This window comes from Rattus norvegicus, chromosome 10 (genome assembly GCF_021556685.1).
Source record: "Rattus norvegicus strain SHRSP/BbbUtx chromosome 10, alternate assembly SHRSP_T2T, whole genome shotgun sequence".
NCBI classification, from domain to species: Eukaryota; Metazoa; Chordata; class Mammalia; order Rodentia; family Muridae; genus Rattus; species Rattus norvegicus.
Window position 1 is genome coordinate 100,208,326 of NC_141543.1, and position 23,182 is coordinate 100,231,507.

Consider the following 23,182-nt stretch of genomic DNA (forward strand, 5'->3'; position numbering starts at 1 on the left):
ACTGGCTCCCAGAGCCCGGCCCGGGGGAGTCGGCTGGAGCCGGCTGCGCTTTGATAAGGTCCTGGCAACTCAGTAACGGCCCGAGAACCGGGAAATAAAAATAAGCCGCCGATCGCGATGGATTTCGGGGCCACCCGGAGGCCGAGGCGTCCGCCTCCCCAAAGGAGAGCTCTGCTGTAAAAGGTGGGGTCGGAGGCTTAGTCCCGCCGCAGTCGCTTCCAAGAAACCTCGGTGCGGCCGGGGGCGGTTGGCAGCGGGGCGCGGGGCCGCGGGAGGGGGCGGCCGGGAGCAGGCCCGGGTAGTAGAGGGGTGCGGATTGCACAGCCCCCAAAAGGGGCGCTGGAGCGCGCTGGGCTGGCCCGGGTGCGGCTCGCATACCTCCCTTCCAGGACCGTGCGCTCGGCTCGCGCCTTTGAAGTGCACAGTTAAATCCACAGCGCAGTTTTTGTTGGAAGCGCCCGGAGGACATTTGGTGCGCCTAGTGACTGCTGGAAACTGGACCTGGGTTGAAAGCCGGCCGGGCGGGGGCCGGGGGCGGCCGCGGCGGGGGCGGAGGCCCACTCGGATCTTTTGCATAAAAGGGGCAGCGGGGCGCACGATCTCCCCCCCTCCCTCCCCAGCGCAGAGCTCGCTCTCGCCTCGGGATCGTTGTTTTCCGCGCACCCCCTCCTCCGCCTCTGCGAGACTCCTCATGTTCCCCACGCCCGGGAGGGCCCGGGGGGGGCCCGGGGTAGCCTCTGCGAGTCCAGCGGGGGACCCGGGCAGGGGCCCTGCCCGCGGCGCCTGCGAGGTCTCCGCAAGGAGTGCGCCAGCGGATCAATGGTGAGTGCCGAGGCCCCGGCGGTCGGGCGGCCGGCGCGCTTTGATGTGCGGGGCGGCGCTTTGAAGTTGGCAGGCCGGCTATTTCGGGGCGCGCTCCGGGCCCGCGCGGAGGGGAAGCGGCGGGCTCGGCGCCCAGCGCTCCGGGGGGTTTGGCCGGGCAGCCCTGCGCGCGGTGAGCTGGAGTCCCCTCCCCTGCTCGGGGTCCGGGGTGGCGGGGGGCCGGTCAGGGAGACTTCTTCAAGTGGCGTCGGGGGCGGAGGCGGAGACCGGCAGCTCGCCCTCGGGGGTCGAGTCGCCGTGGGTGTGGATGAGTTGGGGTGTGCGTGTGCACGCGAGTGCTTTTGGAAGGTGGGATAAAAGGGTGGCGGCGCCCCCCGCTTGCCCTCCCCGCCCCTCCCCCGCCCCCTCCTACTCCTCTCCCCACTAGTCTCCCCCTCCCATCCGCGGGTCCGTGCCTAGGTGCCTGGAGCTCTGGCAGAGGCTCAGTCTGAGGGTAGAACCGGCCGGAGCCCAGGGCGCTCGCGTCCCCTCGCCGCCCCTTTTGCGGAGAGGCTGAGACTCCGCGCGTCGCCATTTCTAGACTAGGCGGTTGCTTTCCGTGCCTTTTTCTGCGGGAACCTCTGCGAGGCTTGACACCAGGGAGTTACCCCGATCCGGGTTCCGGGGTCTCTGGCCTCGCTCCTGGTGGACGGCGTACCGGGACTCTGGAGGCGTTTGTTTGTAGTTGGGCCGGGGAGGGACGGGACAGAAGGGGCTCAGAGGAGATGAGAGCCTGGCGGCCTTCATCTTCCAGGTAACGGCGTCTCGCCACCTTCTCTGCGCCCGGGTGCTTGGCACTACCCTGCCCCACCACTTCGGGTTTGTGCCCAGCCTGGCGGCCTGAGCTCCGGGACTGGGGAGGGGTGCATCCACCCAGACCCGGGGTCTCGGGCAGCTGGCCCGGAGAGTTTCTCCCTGTCCCCCGGTCCGCCCCTTCTTAGTTTGATCCTTCCCTGGCTAGGGAGAGCAGCTTGTTTATTGGTTAGATAAGACTTCTTTTCTTTTGGAGAAAGACTGGCTTGGGATCAATGTAGTTTGGGATTCTTGGCACAGGCGGTAGTAGCGTGAGAAGCCTTCTGATCCGGTTTTGTTGGGTTCGTGGCTCTAGGAGGTGGATTGGGGAGCCGGGGGCGGCGGGTCTCGAGGTTTCTCTTCTCTCTTTAAAAGTTTGAAGATCAAAGCCTCTTACTTAGTGAACTGTTTTCTGCTTTGGGGAAGCGAAGAAGACACGAAGTGTAGACTGAGCCACGTTTTTGGAGAGTCTTGAGTATAGGCAACATCGTCTGGGATCCGGGGTAATGGGGGGGGTGCATGCGGAATCCGCGAGTTGCTGACCCCCTTCCCGCGGATGCTGGGCGGGCTTTTTTTCAGGCGGGGATCTTCTGTAAGAAGTGGGACGAGGGAGCGCAGAGGGAGGGGTGGGTGGGGGGAATGGGAACCAGATGCCGGGGAAGGGCACTTTGAGAACTCGAGTTATCTGTGCAGAGCAGTGTGGGGAAGTTTACCGAAATTGGTTTCACCTGCACGCAGCCGGGCGGCTGGCTTGCGTGCTCTGGTTGTCGTGGGAGGGGGTCCGGCTAGGTTGCCCCAAGTGTCCCTGGGCCTCGTGAATGTGGGGAAGATTGTGTCTTACACCTCCTGTGTCACTGTTTCAGCCTCACCTTCCCCCCTCCCGCCCCCCAGCACCCCCCCCCCCCCGCGGAAAAAGTGTGTGGGGAGCTCAGATTTCGCCTTTGAAAAAGCTGTGTCGGATACTTGAGATGAGCACCTCGCGGATAGCTGGGTTGCTTGATTTGAATTTGAGGAGTTGAAAAGCCTGTTTACTTTCTTGCTTTGATGTTGGGTAGATCTGGTTTTGATTAGATCAATACCCTTTTCTCTCTCCCACCTCCCCCCTCCTTTTCTTTCCAGAGAGGAGGCTCACATGAGCCCCTGCTGACTTAAGAGAGACCAAGCCGATTGCTGAGAGGAACTGGAAGAAGAAAAAGGAGGAGGAAAAAAAAAAGCAAAACAAAACCCAAACTCAGTGAGACGCTCTCCCTCACCATGAGTAGCGCTGTGTTAGTGACTCTCCTTCCAGATCCAAGCAGCAGCTTCCGCGAGGATGCTCCGCGGCCCCCGGTTCCCGGAGAAGAAGGGGAGACCCCACCGTGTCAGCCTAGCGTGGGCAAGGTCCAGTCCACCAAACCTATGCCTGTCTCCTCTAACGCTAGGCGGAATGAAGATGGGCTGGGGGAGCCCGAGGGGCGGGCCTCCCCAGATTCCCCTCTGACCAGGTGGACCAAGTCTTTGCACTCCTTGTTGGGGGACCAAGATGGTGCATACCTCTTCCGGACTTTCCTGGAGAGGGAGAAATGTGTGGATACCCTGGACTTCTGGTTTGCCTGCAATGGGTTCAGGCAGATGAACTTGAAGGATACCAAAACTTTGCGAGTGGCCAAAGCAATCTACAAGAGGTACATTGAGAACAACAGTGTTGTCTCCAAACAGCTGAAACCCGCCACCAAGACCTACATAAGAGATGGCATCAAGAAGCAGCAGATCGGCTCGGTCATGTTTGACCAGGCGCAGACGGAGATTCAGGCGGTGATGGAGGAAAATGCCTATCAGGTGTTCTTGACTTCTGACATATACCTCGAATATGTGAGGAGTGGGGGAGAAAACACAGCTTACATGAGCAATGGGGGACTGGGGAGCCTAAAGGTCTTATGTGGCTACCTCCCCACCCTGAATGAGGAAGAGGAGTGGACATGTGCCGACCTGAAGTGCAAACTTTCACCCACCGTGGTTGGCCTATCCAGCAAAACTCTCCGGGCCACAGCGAGCGTGAGATCCACAGAAACGGCTGAAAACGGATTCAGGTGAGGCTCTGACTGGGCTGGGTTGGGGGTGGGGTATCCCCCCCCCCCAGTGGGGACAGGGCTTGGAGGATGTCTTCTGTCGGGGCGGGTAGGTGGATGGCTAGGCTGGGGAAGCAGATAAAGGTTGATTGAGAGCCAGGACTTCTGGCTGGGGACCCTTTGATCTTATGTTTTGTTGTTGTTGTTGGTGGTGGTGGGGTGTGTGTGTGTGTGTGTGTGTGTGTGTGTGTGTAGGGGGCGTTGCAATGTACTCACAGCTGAGTACCTGCAGCCTTCCACTGCTAACTTCAAACAGTGGCAAGCAGCATTAATGTGGTGACTTATTATCCCAAGCTGTTGGGAGGGAGAGAGAGGGAAAAGAGGGAATGTGAATGCTGCAGCTTTTGATGCCTCTGAGTCACTAGACCCACTAAGTGCCAGTTTGGGAAAGGGTCATTTTCACCGATACTCATCAAAGTAGAATTACTCTGGCTTGGGGGGAGGGGCCGCTGGGCTGTGGCAGAGGAGGGGTGCGCGGGGGTGGGGGGACACAAGGACAGCCGTGCACCTTGGAGGGATGAGTGGTATCCATCTCACTTCATGTTCAGAGCCAGCGGGCAGATTAGCAAGCGAGTTTGTGGTCCCCTTTGTAGAATTAGGTATTTCCCAGGGAGGAAGACTTCTGACTAACTTGGGGGGGAAGGCCCCTCGACTTCCTCCCACGAAGGAGACTTCACTTTGGCGTCTGCTGGCTATTAATCCAGCTTTCAAATGCTGTTGAGCTCCAGGGTCAGACCTCAGTTGCTCAGTGCTGATAGAGAAGTGTGGGTGCGGGGAGAGGACTGCCCCCCCCCCCACTTTCTCTCTTTAAAGCTTCTAAGACAAACTGCCCATTATAGATTTAGCCAAGTCTCAAGGTTCTTGGCCTTTGCAAGCAACTTCAGACCTGTTAGAATGCGTTTCTCCGTTCTCCTTCCTCTCCAGAGATTCCCCCAAAGAGGAGTGCACCTATTATTAATTTTAGTCTGTTGCTTGTGACATGTGGGGCGGGAGGTGGGGGTGACACCAGATTGCTATCTGCATGGCTCTATTCTTCTTGTCCCTGTGCATTTCTCTGTCTCGGGGACCCAGGATATGTGTTCTGCACACAGGTTCTGGAGATCTCACCGGCTTCATGGGGCGTGGTCTCCCATGCCCCGAAGCATCCGGAGGGGGCAAGCCCCCTTTGCTGCTCTGTGGGCATGCATGGTCTTCAGTTTTGGCTGCTGTGGCAAGTAAGGGAAGGACTTGCTCTCTGGTCACCAGAGGGCGCTCTTGCAACTTTGGAAGCAAACTTAACCAATTTTCAGACATCTGGTCTACACCTAAACGGAACTGGCTTGGGTTTTTGAAGGCAAGCATAGGGTCGCAGGAGGGCGTGGTTAGTGGCACTGAGCTTGCAGAACCAGGCTGTTGGGGCTGGGTACAAACAGGTACCTGCCTCTGTTGTCCTGCTCCGTGGCAAGGACATAAAGTTTGCTATTGGTCTCCTCACCCTCCAGCCTGGCAGCCAGTGACGAAGAGTCCTTAAGGCCCTTGGTAAGGCTGCTTCTCCACAGTGGGTCTTCTGTGGCTTCAGTGTCAGGCTCAGAGTGTCACCTTTGTAAATAGCACAGGGCAGTTTCCGAGGCCAGCAGTAAGAAGGCACTCTCCAAGCCACACTGTGCTTGGACTCCTCCTTGTGGGTGGGCAGCCTAGGCGAAACGTTGAGTTGCCTCTTCCCAGAGGCTTCATTAGGATGTTTGCAGAGTACTGGGTCCCCAAGGAGCAGTGTCCTTTGGGCTGGGAACTGTGAATGTCACTGATGAGTGGATGACAGCTCTTGAGTGACCCCGTTAGTTAGCTTACACAGATCAGGTGTGTGTTCTCCCACTGTTAGGTTGGAAGGAAACGTTTACCTGGACACGCCCAGATGGCCCTTACTTCTTTTTAACACGTGCGAGCTCTCCTTCTAGTCTGGTACTGTGTCAAGTTCCAGGCCTTGTCATAGTAGCATCCCTTGTTTTGAATGTTCCTCAGCCTCACGTTCCCATCCGTCAGGTAGGTGGGCACTGTCTCTCCCGTCCATGTCCTAAGGTTGTTCTTAGGATCAAAATAATAAACATGAAAGGCTTTTTGTAAAGGGAAACATTTTGAAAAGATGCTAAGTGTTATAATTAGTATAATTAACGATAATAATTGGGTCTCCGAAAAGGGCAGCGAGGTTAGCACACAGCCGTTTTAAATAGTAACTCTGAGGGTTTAGCCCAATTCTTCATTATAATGTTTTAGAGGCACCCCCCCCCCCCCCTACTTTCTGAGCATTTAAGAGTCTGCCTTTCAGCATATTCTTGGAATGCAGGGACCAGCCCCCGCCCACCCCCCACCCCCCTTAGAGTTGAGGCCCCCTCTTCTCCCCATCTGCTCATCCAACCCCCCCAAGCCCCCAGGAGCCAGGCTGAGAAAGTTACCCAGTAAAGTGTACGAAGCAGCTTGAACCTGCTGAGGGGCCGTCTGCCTCAGCTGCACACAGTCATCTTGGCCACTGGGGTGCCCAAGGCACCGGCCAGCCTTCCAAGCCAGTGTTTATGTGGGCACTCAAAGGAGCCGAAGATTTTAATGACTTGTTTGTACCCTCACCGATTTGGTGTCGGGTTTAATATAAATAGTAGGGCGGAAGAACAAAATTTACCCTTGGAGGGATGGGCTCTGGTTTGTGCGTGGTCGAGTGGGATGCCCGGGCACTTGATGGTCTCTATAAATAATTAAGGGCACAAGTGACCTGGTGGTGGGAGCGTGTGACCTAACCCCTCATACAAACAACACCCCCACCCCCAACCCCCAGTGTTGAGGTGTGTCAGAGACGTGTGGAGCCAGGCTTCGAGCTAAGGCGCTAGGCCCACACTTATTTTAAGAGGGAGGACAGTGTCGAGCATACAGAGAGCTCCCTGTGTGCACCCCTTTCTGCCCTGGCCTTGGGCAGGGTTCATCTGCTTCCTCTTGGGCCTTCTGCTCTGGCCTGGCTTAAAATCCCAGGGGCCCAGCAGGACCGTCCTGTGCTGGCCGCAAGGGCTTTCTGTTCTCTGAAAGAACTCGCTGATGAGGCCCGTGTTTTCTATGAAAAGACACTGGACTCAAGCTTGCCTTCAATTATCACAGAAAATGATGCCACAGGGAAGCTGTGCTGAGAACAGTGGTCAGCAGTCAGAGGACGAAACGCCAAGGAACGCAGCTGGCCAAGAGTCACTTGCCAGGCTTGGTTACAGAAGACACTGACCCCTCACCATCCACCCATCCCTCCATCCTGCCTCCCAAAATGCCAGTTGAGCCCTAAGCTCAGCTTCAGAAGGTGGACCCTCTTGTTGCTCTCTTGGGAGAGGGTCCTCAGAAAGGGGGGTTCTGTTGACTCCCCCATAGCTATGGAGGAGCAGAGGCGGCCCCGGCATTTCCTCGAGAGATACGAACTGGCCAAGCACACGCACACTTCCTCCCCTCAGGAACCATGAAGCCCTGTCAGCTTGTCAGCTCAGTGGCAGAGTGGCCAGTCCACACAGTGCGTACCACCCTAAGCCTCGGAGCTCTGTAGGAACGCAGAGACATTGGGTGTCATCAAAGCATCCGGGACAATTAAGGTGGCACGGTCCAGTCCCCCACCCCTTTTTTAAGTAATCACTAGAAGACAGACAGCTCAAACCAATTTCCTTAAAATTGCGTGGCACTTTGGAGAAAGTTCGAAGCGCTTCAAACTGAGTTTCTGCTGTGTATCTCCCCACCACCCTGCCTCTTTCTCCGCCTGTCTTGTCATGGTCGTAGCAGTATCCAAGCGCTTCATTGCAGTCAACCAAGTTAAGAGCAGTGTATTCCGTTTTTAATGACCGATCACACAGTAGCCCTCTATTTTAAGTGGAGGGAGACAAGTTTATTTTGGGAGTCATGTGCGAAAGGCGCACTCGTGCACACACACACACACACACACACACACACACACAGGCCCTCAGGGTTTGACTTGGGCATCTTTTTTGTTTCGGTGGCGAGGAAGGAATTTCTATTGAGTCATTTTCTCCTCACAGAGCCTGGAGTATAAGTCTTAGATCTGAGACACTGCTGATGTGTTAATACCACCAAGATAGCAAAGACGGAGGGGAGGGAAGGTGTTTGAAGGCTATTTAAGGCCGATTTCACTGGTTTGATCTCACGCCATGCCTCCCGAAAACCTTTTCAGCAACCCATTTGATGGATGTAGGCCTTTGAAGGAGGCTCAGCCAAGATTGGAGCTCCTGCCACGGGGCCACCCCCCTGCTTTTGGTGTTGGGGATACATGTGTGAAGGCAGGTCGTACCCCCGCAGAGCACGCAGTCTGGGGCTCAAGACATGCTTTCCGCTGTGATACATGCTAAATACTACAGGACTGAAAGGGAGAGAGGTTTGGGGGACACAACATCTCGCCATTTTTGCTGGCACTTGGGAACTGGGAGTCCTACTCGGGCTCCCCCCATTCCAATGTCCTTGCCTTTAGAAGCTTCAAGGCAAGTGGCCACATTTGAACTGCCCCCCCCTCCTGCCCCTGGCATGTAGGGGAGCTGTTCCTGCCCCCCATTAGCTAAGTCAACACCAGCTGTAGGTCTCACCAGCTGTAGGTCTCTGACATCTGCACCCTATCATGAGTGTGCAGACTGTATGCACCACTGCATTCCCAAGGGGGGGATCCCTGTGACAGGCCCATCCCAGCAGGGGACTCTAGGCTGCTTTAAATAAAGGCCTGTCTCTGTCCCCTCTCACCCCACACAGTGCCTGTTGTTTCCGATTCAGCCTCTAGAGGCGATGGTGAGCAGGGACTCACTGTCTTCCCGTGCGTCCCTCCCTGGCCAGGAACCTGGTGCCACTGGTCGCCCCCTCAGTCTTCTCTGGCCCTGTGCTCTCCATCCCTGTTACCATGGGTGACTGGGAACCCCAGAGTGAGGAGGGCAAGCCGGTGAGGAACAGGCAGTCTTAAATTCTCATTAAAAAGTACTGGGAGGTGACAAGTCTTCCCTGCCCCGGTGATAGGGCAGGGCCAGCGGCCTAGGGACAGTTTAGAGCCACTCGTCAAAAGTGTACGGACAGTTCACACGAAGCACCCCTAGCTTGCACTTGCAGGCATTTATTTCTGTTTCTGAGTGACATGTCCAGACTCTTGCAGTGGGTCAGAAACATGGCCCCAGCTAATAACGTCCTGCAGCTCTCAGTGGGTCTCTGGTCAGTTGGTCCTGATGCTTGGCTTTGTTGGGCCCCTCGTAGGATGGCTGTTGAGATTCCGGATAACGGGCAGCAGCTGTCATGTGACTACGGTGTAGCCCTGTTCTGGGTGTCAGGGGAGCAAGGAGGTCCTCCACCTCAGGTCACTTGGTTCTTATCAGCATTTCAGAGGTAGAGGACACTAGGCGAGAGACTCAGGGATCCAGATAGAGCAGAAACTCTTTGAATAGGGCTTCATTTCCCCTTCGTTTTCTAGTTTCACTGCCACATTGAAAGCCTCACCAGAATGGACAGTGGTTCATTCCTGGGCTTCTGTTTACACTCCCCCCAACCCCGCCTCCCTCCAGTCCAACCCTGTGGCCCTCTTGGGCCCCCATGTGCTGCTAGTAACTACTGCCCGTGATACTGTCCCCCAGACTCCTGACCCCTCTCTGTCCTGTTAGGATAGACACTGGCCTTACCAAAAAGGCATGCATGGCCCTTGTACCAGTCTTAACTAGTATAACTAGTTTTAGCCTAGCTGGTTAGAGCCCACCCTCTTCTCAGTCTGGAGAGGACTCTGCAGTCTTCCCTGCCCACTGTATTATAAGTGTCCTGAGCCATCTCAAATTCCTGCTCATCTGACACGATGCACCTGGTTCCCTCTGTCACAGGGGCCATTTCCAGCTGGCCTTGCCTAGAAACCTCTCCGTCATACCCCTGCCTCGAACCCTACATTCTAGAACGTTCTAAAGCATCTTGTGACAGGCAGAGAGAGACAGAGTGAAAGCCCACCAGTCCCAGCTCTGCGGAGTGGTTACCGTATGCCTGACACCACTCAGGGTCTCATCCTGAACATGGACACTGCACCCCGTGCCTTCTGCCTGAGAGAACGCTGCGCGATCTGATAGGCTTTCGGCAGCACCCAAACACCCCCCCCCCCTTATGACCACCCCTTATATTATGGTGACATGTCCCAGCCAGAACCCGGGTGCCAGGAGACAGAAGCCCAGCATAGTGCAAGGACAGAAACTTGGTGAGCAAGAACAGATGGCTGCCCATGACCTTTCCTAGGTCCCTCTCCTCTGCCAGCCCCACAGTTATCTCTATGGAGCAGCTGCTGTGGGCTGGAGTATGTGTCTCCTTTTGGAGCTCTTCCCTCTCCGGTTCAGGTCTGCTGCCAGCTAAGCAGGACTGTGCCAGGGGCTGGGTAAACGAAGCCTCCTGCAAGTTCAGGCTGACCGAGCCCTGGAAGGGGTCCTTCCCGCAGCGGCCTGCTGACCTGTCTCTCCTCCCCCTAACAGAAGCTCCTAGCTGGCGACACAAGTGGAATGCAGCCCAGGAGGAGATGGGCACACTGGTGTTCTGAGAGGAGATCAAGAGAGGGGAAATGGGGACCCACAGGCCACTAAGACAAAGGGCCTGGAGACCCTCAGAGGAGGGGCCGGGCCTGCCTTGGACACAGCTGCTCATTTCAGTCCTGGCGCCTTAGCCAGCCCTGAGGAAAGGAAGGCCATGGTGGGGGGGAAGGGCACGGTACCATGGCCACCACTGGACACCTGAGCGTCTGTGCCATCTCTCTGGCTCACCGTAGGCTTGGGTCAAAGGGGGAAGGCTCACCCAGGCCTCAGGCTTTAGCGTCTGTGGACTAGGCTGGCAGGGAGTTAGGCCGCCTCAGGTATTCCTGAGCCCGAGAACTGGCTTGGGTGCAGTGACCAGGAGAAGACAGACAGCTGTCTGCTGTCTTCTTTCAGCCCCACCCCAGTCCCCAGTCGTAGAACACGGTCCTAGTCTCGAGGCCTACCACAGCCAGCCCCTGCCACTCTGTGTGTGAGCACTGAGGAGTTGGTAGCGTTCCCTGGCATCCTCTGTAACACAACTCCAGAGGACCCCTCATCTCTTGAGGGTTGGGGAACCCAGCCCGCCTCCTCTCCAAGGGGGGGGGGGGTCTATTGTGTCCATCTTCCCAGGCTTGCAGCAGGGCCAGGACAGCAGGTTGACACGGGCCAGATGTGGGATTGTGCACTGCACCATTCTGGGGTCACCTGATGGCCTGGGTTTCCAGTGGGGATCAGTGACCACGATCCTCTTGTACTTTCCCCATAGATCCTTCAAGAGAAGCGAACCGGTTAATCCTTATCACGTAGGTTCTGGCTATGTCTTTGCACCAGCCACCAGCGCCAACGACAGCGAGTTATCCAGCGACGCGCTGACCGACGATTCCATGTCCATGACAGACAGTAGCGTGTAAGTATCCGGCGTCCCTCTCACATGGCACCCCGGGGAGCAGCGGAGGTGGGGGGGCGGCTGTCAATCTATCCTCACCCAGCTTTGCAGAGCCCATCTCTGAGTGGCCATCAGTTTCCTGGGCGGGATGTGCTGGCCTTGATGCTGGTAAAGAGTAGCCTGGTGCATGGTGGTCCAGGCGGGTTCAGCGAGATCCTCAAAGAGACAGCTGGGGTGGTGTCCTCACTGGAACCCAAAGTATATAGCGGAAGGCTAGGATGAGCATCTGGATTTAAGTGTGAAAACCATCTTCTTTCTGGTCGTGCTTGTGGGAGAACAACCCCACCGGTCCTGGAGTGAAGTGTGCCCCCTGCAAAACCAGCAGGCAGAACACGGGACATTATCACGAGGCTTTCATTTTAGTTTGGACTTTTGAGACAAGGCTATTAAAGGCAGGGAGCAGAGAGCCAGACCCTCTCCAAAGGGCCCGCTGCCTACATGTGTGTGAGCTTCAGTGCGCACTCAGGCCTGTGTTGATGACGTCCCAAGTCTGTGCCAGATGCCGGGGACCCGAGGAAGGGACCCTTCACAGGACTGTCTGATCTCAGACCCTTGGCCAACAGATGGCTTTGATAGATATTTTTAAAGCAACCCAAGTCATTGAAGTGGTCCGACGAGGTCAGTAGACTGTCGGGCAAGGTCATGCTTTGAGTTGTGGGTCATTTGAAGTGAAGTCAGAGAGATCTGTGTGGATAGACAGCCTCAACTCTCCATTCGTCTCAGAGTGGAGTTTGGGGTGTAGTGGTGGCCGCAGTGCCCTCCTTCTGGCTACCCTTTGGTGTTTGATTCAGCAGAGTTGGGGTAGAATTTGGCCTGGCTAAAACACTCAAAGGCTTTTCTCACCCAGCACCCAATTGAGAATCAGTATTTTCAGAAAGCCCTTTGAAGCCTTTCTCCCAGCAAGCATTTTAGATGAGGATCCCCCCCCCCCCCCCCCCCCCCCCCCCGCCGAGCAAATGACCCTGAAAGACAGACCGCCCATTAAGCCAGCGCTGTTGAATTCTGGGACACTCTCTGAGACTTTACTCATTTCAGCTTCTTAAAACTGAACTGTCCATTCTCCGAATGTTTGAAACTATCTGGCTTCTGTTGGCTGGTGTCCTATAGCCTGACTGGCCGCACCTGACCAGTTGGAAAGTTGGGGAGGTTAGTTTGGGGCTTTCAACCTTAACACGCCCACCTGCCCGCCCCTGGTCAGCTTTTATTGTGTTACTTCAGCCTTTCCCTGTCAGTAAAAAGTTGAAGTTATTTATTTAAAATAACTTATCCTTTTAGGTGTGTGTGTTGGTGTTTTGCCTGCATGTGTGTCTGTGAGGGCATCAGGTTCCCTGGGACTAGAGTTACAGACAGTTGTGAGCTGCCATGTGGGTGCTGGGAACTGAACCCAGGTCCTCCGGTAGAGCAGCCAGTGCTCTTGACTGCTGAGCCATTCCTCCTGCCCCAGTTGAAGTTTAAAGAAAGGACGTCATTTCTGCATGAGTGAGAGTAGGGTACGCATCATTCATCCGCCAGGAATGAAAGGTTTCAGAGCACTGGTTCCTGCTTCATAATCGGCCGAGCTCCTTAACTGTCCACACAGGGTGTGGGGAATCCGTCGTCTTTATTTTATGTATCCGAGCGTTTTGCCTGATGCATGTCTGTGTGCGCGGTGCTCACGGATGTCAGGAGAGGGCACCAGATCCCCAGGAACTGGAGTTAGGGATGACTGTGGGTGCTGAGAACCTAACCTAAGCACTGAGCCCCACCTCGCCAGTATCCCCCACCTCCTACCCTCAAAGAACCCCCTAAGACCCACATTATTCTTTAACAGACCTAGTTGTGTTGTTCTGTTTTAACAGACCTAGTTGTGTTGTTCTGTTTTGTTTTGGAGACTGGCTCTCACTATGTAGACCAGGCTGGCCCCTGAACTCACAGCATCCTGCCTCCCAAGTGCCGCGATCAGAGGCATACGTATGCTACTCTATCTGGCCCTAGTGCGCGTCTTCGTAGCTCGAAAAGTTAATACCAAGGTGGGTTTCATGATGTTTTGTATTTTGTAGGTCTCGGGCTGCGAGGTTGTGTAGGACCAGTGTCCCTGTGCCTAGTGCTCCCATCTCTCTCTACTGTCCTGTTTGCTCTCAGGTCTGGGCTCGGCCTCTAGGAGCCATTACTCCTTCAGGACACAGGGAGCAAGCTGGGTCTGAATGAAGGCACTGAGGGACTCTCCAAAGTCCGGCGCCCTTCACGTAAGACCGCGGGGCTTCTGTTTGGATTTCTTAGAGACTATTTTTGGCTTGCTTCCTGGTCCTTGGCTGAGTTTCAGTCCTCATCACTGAGGTGTTATTCTGGGTCCGTGATGAGATAACTTGGGTGTGGTCCCATGCTTGTTTCTGTCTGACCTCACAGGACCCGATGATCGGGACGGTAGGCAGTGACCGAAAGCAGGCAGGAAGTAGCATCAGGCACTAGCCGTGGCAGAGGCAGAACCCAGACCCAGACTGGATATGGCGCCTGCCCTGCTGCGCCCTCCTCGTCCACCATGAGACGTTAGTGAAATCGGTTGTCTTTGAGGCCTTTAAACCTCCTTCCTTTCTTTCTGTTGGTCACTGATCATAACGCTTTGTTTTCTCAGTTGGGGGAAGGGCCCCTCCCAAATCATTTCTTCTTTTAATCCTTCTTTCCCAGGATGAAAAGGCCTCACGTAGCCCAGGCTGGTCTTGAACTCATTGTGTAGCCAGAGATGTCCATGGCTATCTGCCTCTATCTCCTAAGAGCTGGCATTATAGTTAGGTGAGGTGCGGGAGTTCACACCCGGGGACTTGACAGTGCTAGGCAGTAATCATAAACCTAGACCTCCATCTCATTTAAACATTCCCATTTCACCTAAAGCACTTGGGGACGGACTTAACTCCTCTGAGGCCCAGACAGACCCTAGGGAGCATGGGGCCAACAAGGACCATCTGAAGAAAAGGGACAACAACCTGTCACTTGGCAGCTTTTCTGTTCGGGCCCCTGGTGGCCTGTTCTTTGGCCTTGTAACAGGACTTCATGTCATGGTGGGTAGATGTCAAATAAACCAGAAAGTCAAGAAAAGGTATTGTGAGTCTTAGAGTTCGAGGGTCCAGGGTATCAGTCCAGAGCCTCCCAGCCAAGTGGGCGTTCCATCAGATCCCTCCTCACAGATGTATCCACTCGTGCATGGTCGGACTGACTAAAAGCACAGTGGGCATCAGGAGTTCCTCCAAGGGCTCCTGGGATTTATCTGGAGCAACCTTTGGGGGTGTGGCGAAGGGGTCCTCACGAACAAGAGCCCCCTTCAGGACTTGCTTGTGCCTAGAGGCTCCTATGGGTGTCCGGCTATATTCAGCTGCCAGGAATAGGGTGGTCCTTCTCCCCCATCCCCGCCCCTCAGGGTGATCCCCAGTCTCCTGCTCAACAGATTTGGCTTGCCCCAGAGTGTGTGTGATCTACCCCGTGTTGGGCAGTCACCCGGGATTCCCAGGGCTGAGATTAGACTACTCCACCCCCCTTCAGAGCTCTGCCAACTGAGGGCCTTGTGCAGATGAGAGAGCTAAGTGAGAAATAAAGTGTGTGTTGGGTGGGGGGGATGGAGAGCAAAGCTGAACCGTTTCAGCCCATTGTCCCCTGGGGAAGCTTAGAGGGGAGAGGGTAGCAGGCCTCTTTGAAATGTGCTTGCACGAGTGAATGGGAGCTCCCCATCAAGCATGAAAAAAGAGGCCTGGCTGCTTCTCCTCCTCACAATGGCCTTCGTGGGCTGCTGGGGGCTGAGGGGCTGGGGAGCAGGGCAGCCTGCCCTGCTGCGATCTTCGAGGGGACAGGGACGAGGGGTGTGTGTGTGTGTGTGTGTGTGTGTGTGTGTGTGTGTGTATGCGCGAGCGCGTGAGGGGAGGGGTCAGAGGCAGCTTTCAGTAGACTCCAGAAGGTTGGAGTTCATTAGACACAAGTCGGGGAAGCAATCGTCTCATTTGCGACAGAACCAATTAAGTCGCCTTGGGCCTCTGCAAGAGATCCCGGTAGAGGCCGGGCGGGGCTGGCCAGGCCCTGGTTCTTCCTGGGACCTGCACGGCTTGGCCTGGGTGTGTGGAGCCTCCGCCCAGAGCCCAGCGCTAGTGCAGACTTTTCTTGTGCCACTAAGTAAAAATCCCTCCTAAAGAAGGCTGCGGGGTTCAAGTCTCCACTTTAGGCCCCCCCACCCCCACCCCCAAAAGGCTGTTTTATGAGCTTGCTACTTTGAAACCTGCATTCCGGGAAGGAATGGCTCTAATTTCTAGCCCCCTCCTTTGAAAGTTACTGCCAGACTTCTAGCAAAACCTTAAACCCGAGGCCTGGGAGGGTTAGGAGCAGGAGGCCATGGAGCCAGGACAGAAGGAAAAGGACAGAGTACCTGGTTTAGGGAGGGGGAGCCTGGGAGTAGCTGTGCTTTACTCCCCAAGTTCAAGGACTCTCGACAAGGGTACCAGGCTTCTCCATCTCGCCTTTTTGTGGGGAACCATTCCCGTCATCAGGTTTGGCTGCATTCAACTGTAGCTTACTCCTGATCTGTGTGTCCCCCACACAAACACAAGACCACTTTTCTCTGTCCCCACTCCGGCAGTTGTTGGTTGATTTATTATTTTTATTTCCTCATATCTTAGGTGGTTGAGGGGGTGGGGGTTGGTCTGACACTGGGGAGTGCGTCCCAGTGAACTTCAAATATCACCTTATCTTACAAACCAGGCTTTTGATGTTGGCTGTGATCAGAGGCCGCTTCAGAGTGGCTGCCAAACGTGGGCACACGCGTGCGCTTACGCCTGCTGTTTCAAAGCCACCGGAAGAGGTGACATTCAGGTTAGGTCAGGCACAGTGGAGTCAAAGGGCTGAGCTAATTGGCTCGCCTTAAATGGCAGCTAAGTGGAGTCTACACTTCAAAATCCGTGCGCCCCAGAAACAGCTGGGCCCAGCAGCAGGCTCGTTAGCCAAAATGTTTGTAATTAAAGGAGACCGTAGAGGGACCAGAACTCTGGCGCTCTTCAGCCCAGGGTTATGAGCAGCCCGGACACTGGTCATAAACTTCTGGAGCCCAAACAGAAGAAAGGAGAGGCCCCTTGTGGAATGAGGGGCTGTTTTGGAAGAAGATCCCTGGCTGGGGGGAATTAAAGCCATCTTTCCAGGAAGGCGTCTCTAAGCCTCTGACTTCTCCAAGCTAAAATTCCCGCTTTGGGTTCTGGGCAGAGGTTGCCTTTCCTGTGGCTGGGTCCTTCACCTGCACTGGGTGTTGTGAGAGGGCACCTAGGAAATCACTTACTCCTCTTGTGGGTCGCTCTGGCTGTCACCTGCCTTCCACCCCTACTCCCTACACACACACACACACACACACACACACACACACACACACACACTCTCTCTCTCTCTTTCCTTCCCCCCTCCCCCTTACCTTATATGGAAAAAGCATACAAAATACAAAGGCCTCCCCACTGAGAGGAAAGAAAGATGGGTAAGATTGCCGGTGCAGATGAAGGGCAGAGTTGAGGGGGGCGGCTGGGAAGCCTCTCCTCAGACTCTATCATGTGTACATGTGTGTGGCTCAAACTCAAGTCTTCACTACTTACAGAACCACCTCACTGGACTCTTGAACCCTGTTACATCTTATTCCAAGGTAGGGGTGTATGGGTAGCAACCTCCCACCATGAAGACCCCAGAGGAAGAGCTGGTCATGAGAGATGTATGGTCACTCATGAAGATCTGGGACAGGAACAGAAAAGCCTTGTGGGTGACCCCGACCCGGCATTTCCTCAGCCGGCACATTGCTAATAGTGGAGGATGCCGTCTGTCCTCTCATAGTCTGTCTTCTTACAGCGACCTGTGGCTTCTTGAGACTTAGGAGCTGGGACCCATGTTCAGACCATCACGTGCTTGGGTACCAAAGGCAGGCTGCTGAGTTAAGGGTATCTGTTCTAGAGGTCAGTGGTGGCTTGCTTGGCTTGGGATGGCTTGCTTGGCTTGGGAGCCCAAGGTACTATTTCTGGTCACCTAGAAAATGTCGTTCCTTAGGGTCCCTGTCAGAACAAAATCTGATGGCATGTCAGGTGTTTACAGTAGCACCTGAACTTGATCCACAGGAGCTAGAAGCTCCAGGCTGTAGTCCCTGGTCTTGGGTGTGATTTATGTGCTGGTGAAGAACCCCAAATTACTGTGGAGCTTAGACAGTTGTTCCAAGGTGAGAGAGCAGAGTCTTTGTAAAATTAGCTTTAGATGCAATGTGTTGCTGGACTTAAAACCTGTATAGCCCTCTTCATCTTCAGGGGCCTTGTCAAGTGAAGCCCTTGGCAAGCCAGATACTTAGCAGTTTCTGTCAGCTTCTTTTACCTCCTGGAGCAGGACAGGCAACTTGAGCCATGCCACGCCCCCCTTCGGAACTTTCTTCTCCCCACCTCCCAGCATCCCCTGATGTAGTTACCCCCCTCCTCAGTGCTTTCAAGGTTGGAGTTAGTCAGACTGTTGACCTCGTAGGAACTTCACTCAGGGACCCTGTTCTGTGGCCCAGGCCATTCCTCCTGGCCACTGTTTAGACACTCAACTGGCACCTTCCGCTGAGAGAACGAGGGTTCTTTTCTTCTTGTGATGAACAAAACGCCAGAGGGAAGGGAAGGGAAGCCATCAGACCGTAGTATTTATTTAATATTTAGCCTAGTTTTAGTATCACAGCCACAGAGTGTGGACGCTTGTGACCCCTGGGGTCTCTGGAGGGGATATCAGTGGGAGAAGTCACACCTTGGCCATAGCGCTCCTAAGCCTGAAACACATTTTTTATTTTTAAAATGGTATTAGCTCTTCATTCTCCCTTCCGCTTGCTAAGAGTTTTGTTTTTGTTTTTGGTGAGTCAGGGCTCTCTAAAGAGTGGATCTGGAACTCGCAGAGATCCACCTAGGATTAAAAAAAGTGGATCTGGAACTCCAAGAGATCCGTCTAGGATCAAAGGCTTGTGTTGTGTCTCCACGCCTGGCCCATGTCTTTTTTTTTTTTTTTTCCGGGGCTGGGGACCGAACCCAGGGCCTTGCGCTTCCTAGGCAAGCGCTCTACCACTGAGCCAAATCCCCAACCCCCCCATGTCTTGTTTTTTAAACAGATTGAAAAACATGGGCCTCAGAAGCTCACCCAGAGTTCGTTGGCCACACCCCAATTTTAGATTGCATGCCCTCCATCCCTACAAGACCCTCCCCCCTTATTTGTACCTTGTCATGATGGCTGCCACTTTTGACCATTTGTTTTTGCACACTACCCTGAGGCACTCTACCAGGATACCAACCCCTTAAGAGGATTGGAATCTTCCGTCCCTCCTGCCCACTGACCTCTTGCCCAGAGGGAAGGTATCTAGGTAGTGTCTGAGGCGTTGCAGATACTTGGGTGTTTGGGTGAGTTTTTAGTACCTCACAGGATGAGCTTTGCCCTTACGTCCTTACATTCTGTCTCTTGGAGTCTCCATTGAGATGGCGATTTTTACAACCACTGATGAGGAGAAAGTTGGACCTGCTGACTTGACACTGTTGACATTGGACATGACTGAACTTTCGTGCACCTTCTCAAAGAGGTGGCTGAGCCCCTGGGCTCGGTTCCTAACCTCACCCTACAGCCTTTTACCCTGGCACTGTTCTCCCAATTTAGACCCATAACAGTCTAGAAGGACCAAAGGAGCCCATGGCTCTTTACTTGAGGACACATAAGCCGGCCAGCATTCCAGCATCTTGGGGAGAGCCATGTTTGCCACGGTGGCAGTGGGTGGCAGGGTCTTGGATGGGTCTTTCTCTATAAGATTGCACCCGGCGATGCATGGCTCTCTCCCAGGGAAGCATGCGCGTGGCCTTTCCCATTGGCAGAATCTCAGGGAGGGTCGTGCAAATGATGTCACCTGCCAAGATCACCTTGGTGAGCCTGTGTGGATTTTTGTCTTTCCCCTTAGAGATGGAATCCCTCCTTACCGCATGGGGAGTAAGAAACAACTCCAGAGAGAGATGCACCGCAGTGTGAAGGCCAATGGCCAAGTGTCTCTACCTCACTTCCCGGTGAGTATAGACGACAAACAGGACACGGGTTGTGAGGCCCTAAATCAGAACAGGAGCTGGGAGGTGGGGGCAGTGCCTGAGATCTGCTGGAGTGGAAGGGACCAAAAGGAATGGCCGGACTGAAGAAATTAAATGGCTCTTTTGGGTGTGTTAGGAATGGAGTGACATTCCTGAATCAAAGAACAGACTGCATTCCTGATAGACTAGAAGCCCCCTGAGGGCAGGGAGCTTCAAAGGAATCATTCATTCATTCATTAATTCATTCATTCATGCCTGGTGTATATGCATAAGTTCATTGACTCTGTGTATGTGTACCATGTGAATGCAATACTCATATATGCCAGAAGAGGGCGTCAGATCCCCTGGAACCGGAGTTACAGGTGGTTGTGAGCTGTTGTGTGGGTGCTGGGAATTGAGACCGGGTCCTCTGAAAGAGAAACCAGTGCTCTTAACTTCTGACGCCTCTCCACAGCCCCAGAGTTTTGTCTCTTAGCGTCTGTTAGCCACTGTTCCTGTCACAGACAGGTGTTCACTAAGCATGAAATGAATGACTTGAGGAGAATCTCAGTGTCTTACATCCTTCTGCCCTGCTCACCATGGAAAGAAACTAACCTCCCAGGACACTCTGTCCCTTGTACAGCTCAGTCACTCACTGTCCATCTGTCTCCTTGACCATTTTACTAATGGATGCCCCAAGAGGAGAACTGAACAGTCTTATTACTGTCTCACGTTCCAGATCTGGGCTCTCTTGAGCCTGTGTCTGATGAATGTGGATGGGCAGGGTGTCTAGAATGAGGCTCTCTGGAGAAACCTCCTCCCATGGCTGAGGGAGGGTGGCAGGTCCTCTGGGACCGTCCCTAGCTCAGTACACATCCCTGAGGGCAGTCAGCACAGTTCACTCAAGAGCTCTCGTGCTCTCCCAGGCCTGGCTTTCTTACAGCAGCCAGTGTCTCTGTAAGGCCGTCTTTCCTTACAGCAGCCAGTGTCTCTGTAAGGCCATCTTTCCTGGCAGCTTCAGACAATCCAGCTGGTTCACGTGGCTATGCTGTATTCAGAGAACTAACACATCAGACTTCCAGTCCCAGGTCACCCGAGTAGCATTACAGATTGTAGCTCTCCTTGGGAACTCCTGGCACAGACAACGGCAGACTTACCTTGTCTAAAACTAGCATATTAAGATGGCTTTGGGGAGTGACTTCTATGATTCCCCCACCCCAATATTATAGATGACAAGGATAGTTTATTGGAAGGGGAGGGGGTATGTGTTAATCAGAATTCTATTCCCCAAGTCTATGCATTGGCTGATTTTTGTCCTGGGTTGTGCAAATCAACGTGTGTGTGTGTGTGTGTGTGTGTGTGTGTGTGTGTGTGTGTGTGTGTCCCAGAGCCAGCCTTCCTAAGAACAGCCATCTACACGGGGACACGGGGGGCCTTTGCCCCCCACCCTCCCTCCCCGCTCACTTGGTGCAGCTAAATGGTTGCTGTGCTGACTGAGGCTGGCTCTTCAGCCAGGGAGAGAAAGTTGGCTTTCTGCTCTTCCCCACCCTGAAAGAAAAAAGGCAAAGCAAGAGAGGGGGGGAGGAGGAGGAGGAGGGAGGAGGAAGGAGGAGGAGGAACAAGTGGAGAGGTGGGGAGGGCAGAGTGGGGGGCGAGATGACAGAGAAAGGACAGAAAGCCGGGCGGTGGGGGTTCTCGCTGCTTGCTGCTCTTGGCAGGCTTTCCCGACGCCTTTTTATATTCCGTACTTGGTTTGGAGATGTTCCGTTTTCCCTTGATAGATCAGCTTCAGGCAGCCAAGCTCAGCAGTGCTCTGCTGCTAGCCGGCAGCAGCTTTCTTCATTTTCTGTACAAAGAGGAGGAGGAGGGGAGGAGGGGGAAAAAAAAAAAGAGGGAGATGGAGGACAGTGTTGAGACAACACTACCTCAAAGGTGCCCAGTGTGAGGCCAGGAAATAAATTACCACTTCTTCTCTGATCTGGGGCCGGTGACTCTCCCCTCCCCCCTGCCTCTTTTCCAATCTTTTTTTTTTTTTTTTAATTTTCAACTCCCTTTCTGTTTAGATTCTACTTTTTATTCCTTGAGTTGGTTTCTCTTCCCCTCCTCATCTCAGAGGGCTGCCTTTTTTTTTTTTTTTTTGATGTTTGACAACAGTCTTTGAAGATTTTCTACTTCAGAGTAGCTACTGATGGGCTGGTTGTACTACAGAGAGAACAAGCAGGGCCTCTCGGAGTGCGACCAACTGCTCCTGCCCAAGGCAAACGCTGGTGGGGACCATGGCTCTCCATGAGGCCACAGAGCCGGTGCATAAAAGTCCTGAACGGCGCAGGCCGTCTCGCCGTCCGCTTTCCACTCAAACACAGGGACTCGGCACACATCCACGGGCCCCACAAGGTCCACCCGAGCTGGTATGGCCGGTGCCTGCCCGGCCTGCTAATGGTGCCCATTTCCTTCCTCCTCCCCACACCCTCAGAGAACCCACCGCCTGCCCAAGGAGATGACGCCCGTGGAACCTGCTGCCTTCGCCGCAGAGCTCATCTCCAGGCTGGAGAAGCTGAAACTGGAGCTGGAGAGCCGCCACAGCCTGGAGGAACGGCTGCAGCAGATCCGGGAGGTAAGGACCAGCTTTGGATCCTCTCTACCCTGTGCATGTGCTCGCCCACACCTGCAAGTGCACACGCGTGTGCCAACCCAGGGGCGCATGAACCCAGGAAGCAGAGGGGCTGCTTTCTTGTTCACCTCCCCCTCGGGGTCCTCTGTTTCCAGGATGAAGAAAAGGAGGGGTCTGAGCAGGCCCTGAGCTCACGGGATGGAGCACCGGTCCAACACCCCCTGGCCCTCTTACCCTCTGGCAGCTATGAAGAGGACCCACAAACCATCTTGGACGACCACCTGTCCAGGGTCCTCAAGACCCCCGGCTGCCAGTCCCCTGGTGTGGGCCGCTACAGCCCACGCTCCCGCTCCCCCGACCACCACCACCACCACCATCAGCAGTGTCACGCCCTTCTTCCAACTGGGGGCAAGCTGCCCCCCGAGGCTGCTTGCCCGCTCCTTGGAGGCAAGAGCTTCCTGACCAAACAGACGACGAAGCACGTCCACCACCACTACATCCACCACCACGCCGTCCCTAAGACCAAGGAGGAGATCGAGGCAGAAGCCACACAGAGAGTACGCTGCCTCTGCCCTGGAGGCACAGATTATTACTGCTACTCCAAGTGCAAGAGCCACTCGAAGCCTCCAGAGCCCCTCCCTGGGGAGCAGTTTTGGTAAGTGACCAGGATCCCGCCCCAGAGGTGGGGCTTCCCTTCCAGCCTGAGTCCTGAGCAGGTGTGAAGAGGGTCCATGGGGGTCTGTTTTAGCCTCCCCGAGGGGCACGCACGGGTGGGAGTTGTGGTACGTACGGGGGCTGCTAGGTGCAGTGGAACGGCCCTCAGTCTACCCTCATGGGGTTGCCCAGTTCCAGGAGCCTTGGAGTTTTAACGAGGTGTCTGGATCGGGTGTTCTTGCTCCTGCAGTGGCAGCAGAGGTGGCACCTTGCCAAAACGGAATACGAAAGGCACAGAACCGGGTCTGGCACTGCCGGCCAGGGAAGGAGGGATGTCCAGTGCAGCAGGGGCCCCTCAGCTTCCTGGGGAAGAAGGAGACCGGTCACAGGATGTCTGGCAGTGGATGTTGGAGAGTGAGCGTCAGAGCAAGTCCAAGCCCCATAGGTAAATACCACTCCCCAGGGCTCTGACACAGAGGCCACGGTGTGGGGGCAGCCTGTGGAAAGCAAATGTGACTGCCCTGCCATCTCGGTGTTAGACACTGGGCCGAGGAGACCACAAAAATGTCATGTTTTGGCAGTGACCCCCCCTGTTCATGTTATGGTAGAGTTATTTTCTTCTCTCTCCCTCAGAGTAGAATAGACAAGTTTCTATCGAAGTC

At 54.7% G+C, this 23,182-nt stretch overlaps 1 protein-coding gene across 6 annotated transcripts in view; it reads left to right on the forward strand.

Moving 5' to 3' along the window:
- The window catches only part of Axin2 (axin 2), a 30,622-nt gene continuing 7,440 nt past the window's right edge, over nt 1-23,182 (forward strand). Inside the window, exons 1-7 of one of the 6 annotated variants that reach the window (XM_087571053.1) lie at nt 1-183; nt 2,773-3,722; nt 11,040-11,180; nt 19,156-19,258; nt 21,729-21,869; nt 22,022-22,521; nt 22,771-22,965. In XM_087571053.1, the coding sequence (XP_087427179.1) occupies nt 2,908-3,722; nt 11,040-11,180; nt 19,156-19,258; nt 21,729-21,869; nt 22,022-22,521; nt 22,771-22,965 (1,895 nt within the window). In that variant the 5' untranslated portion in view covers nt 1-183; nt 2,773-2,907. 6 annotated transcript variants of the gene reach the window in all.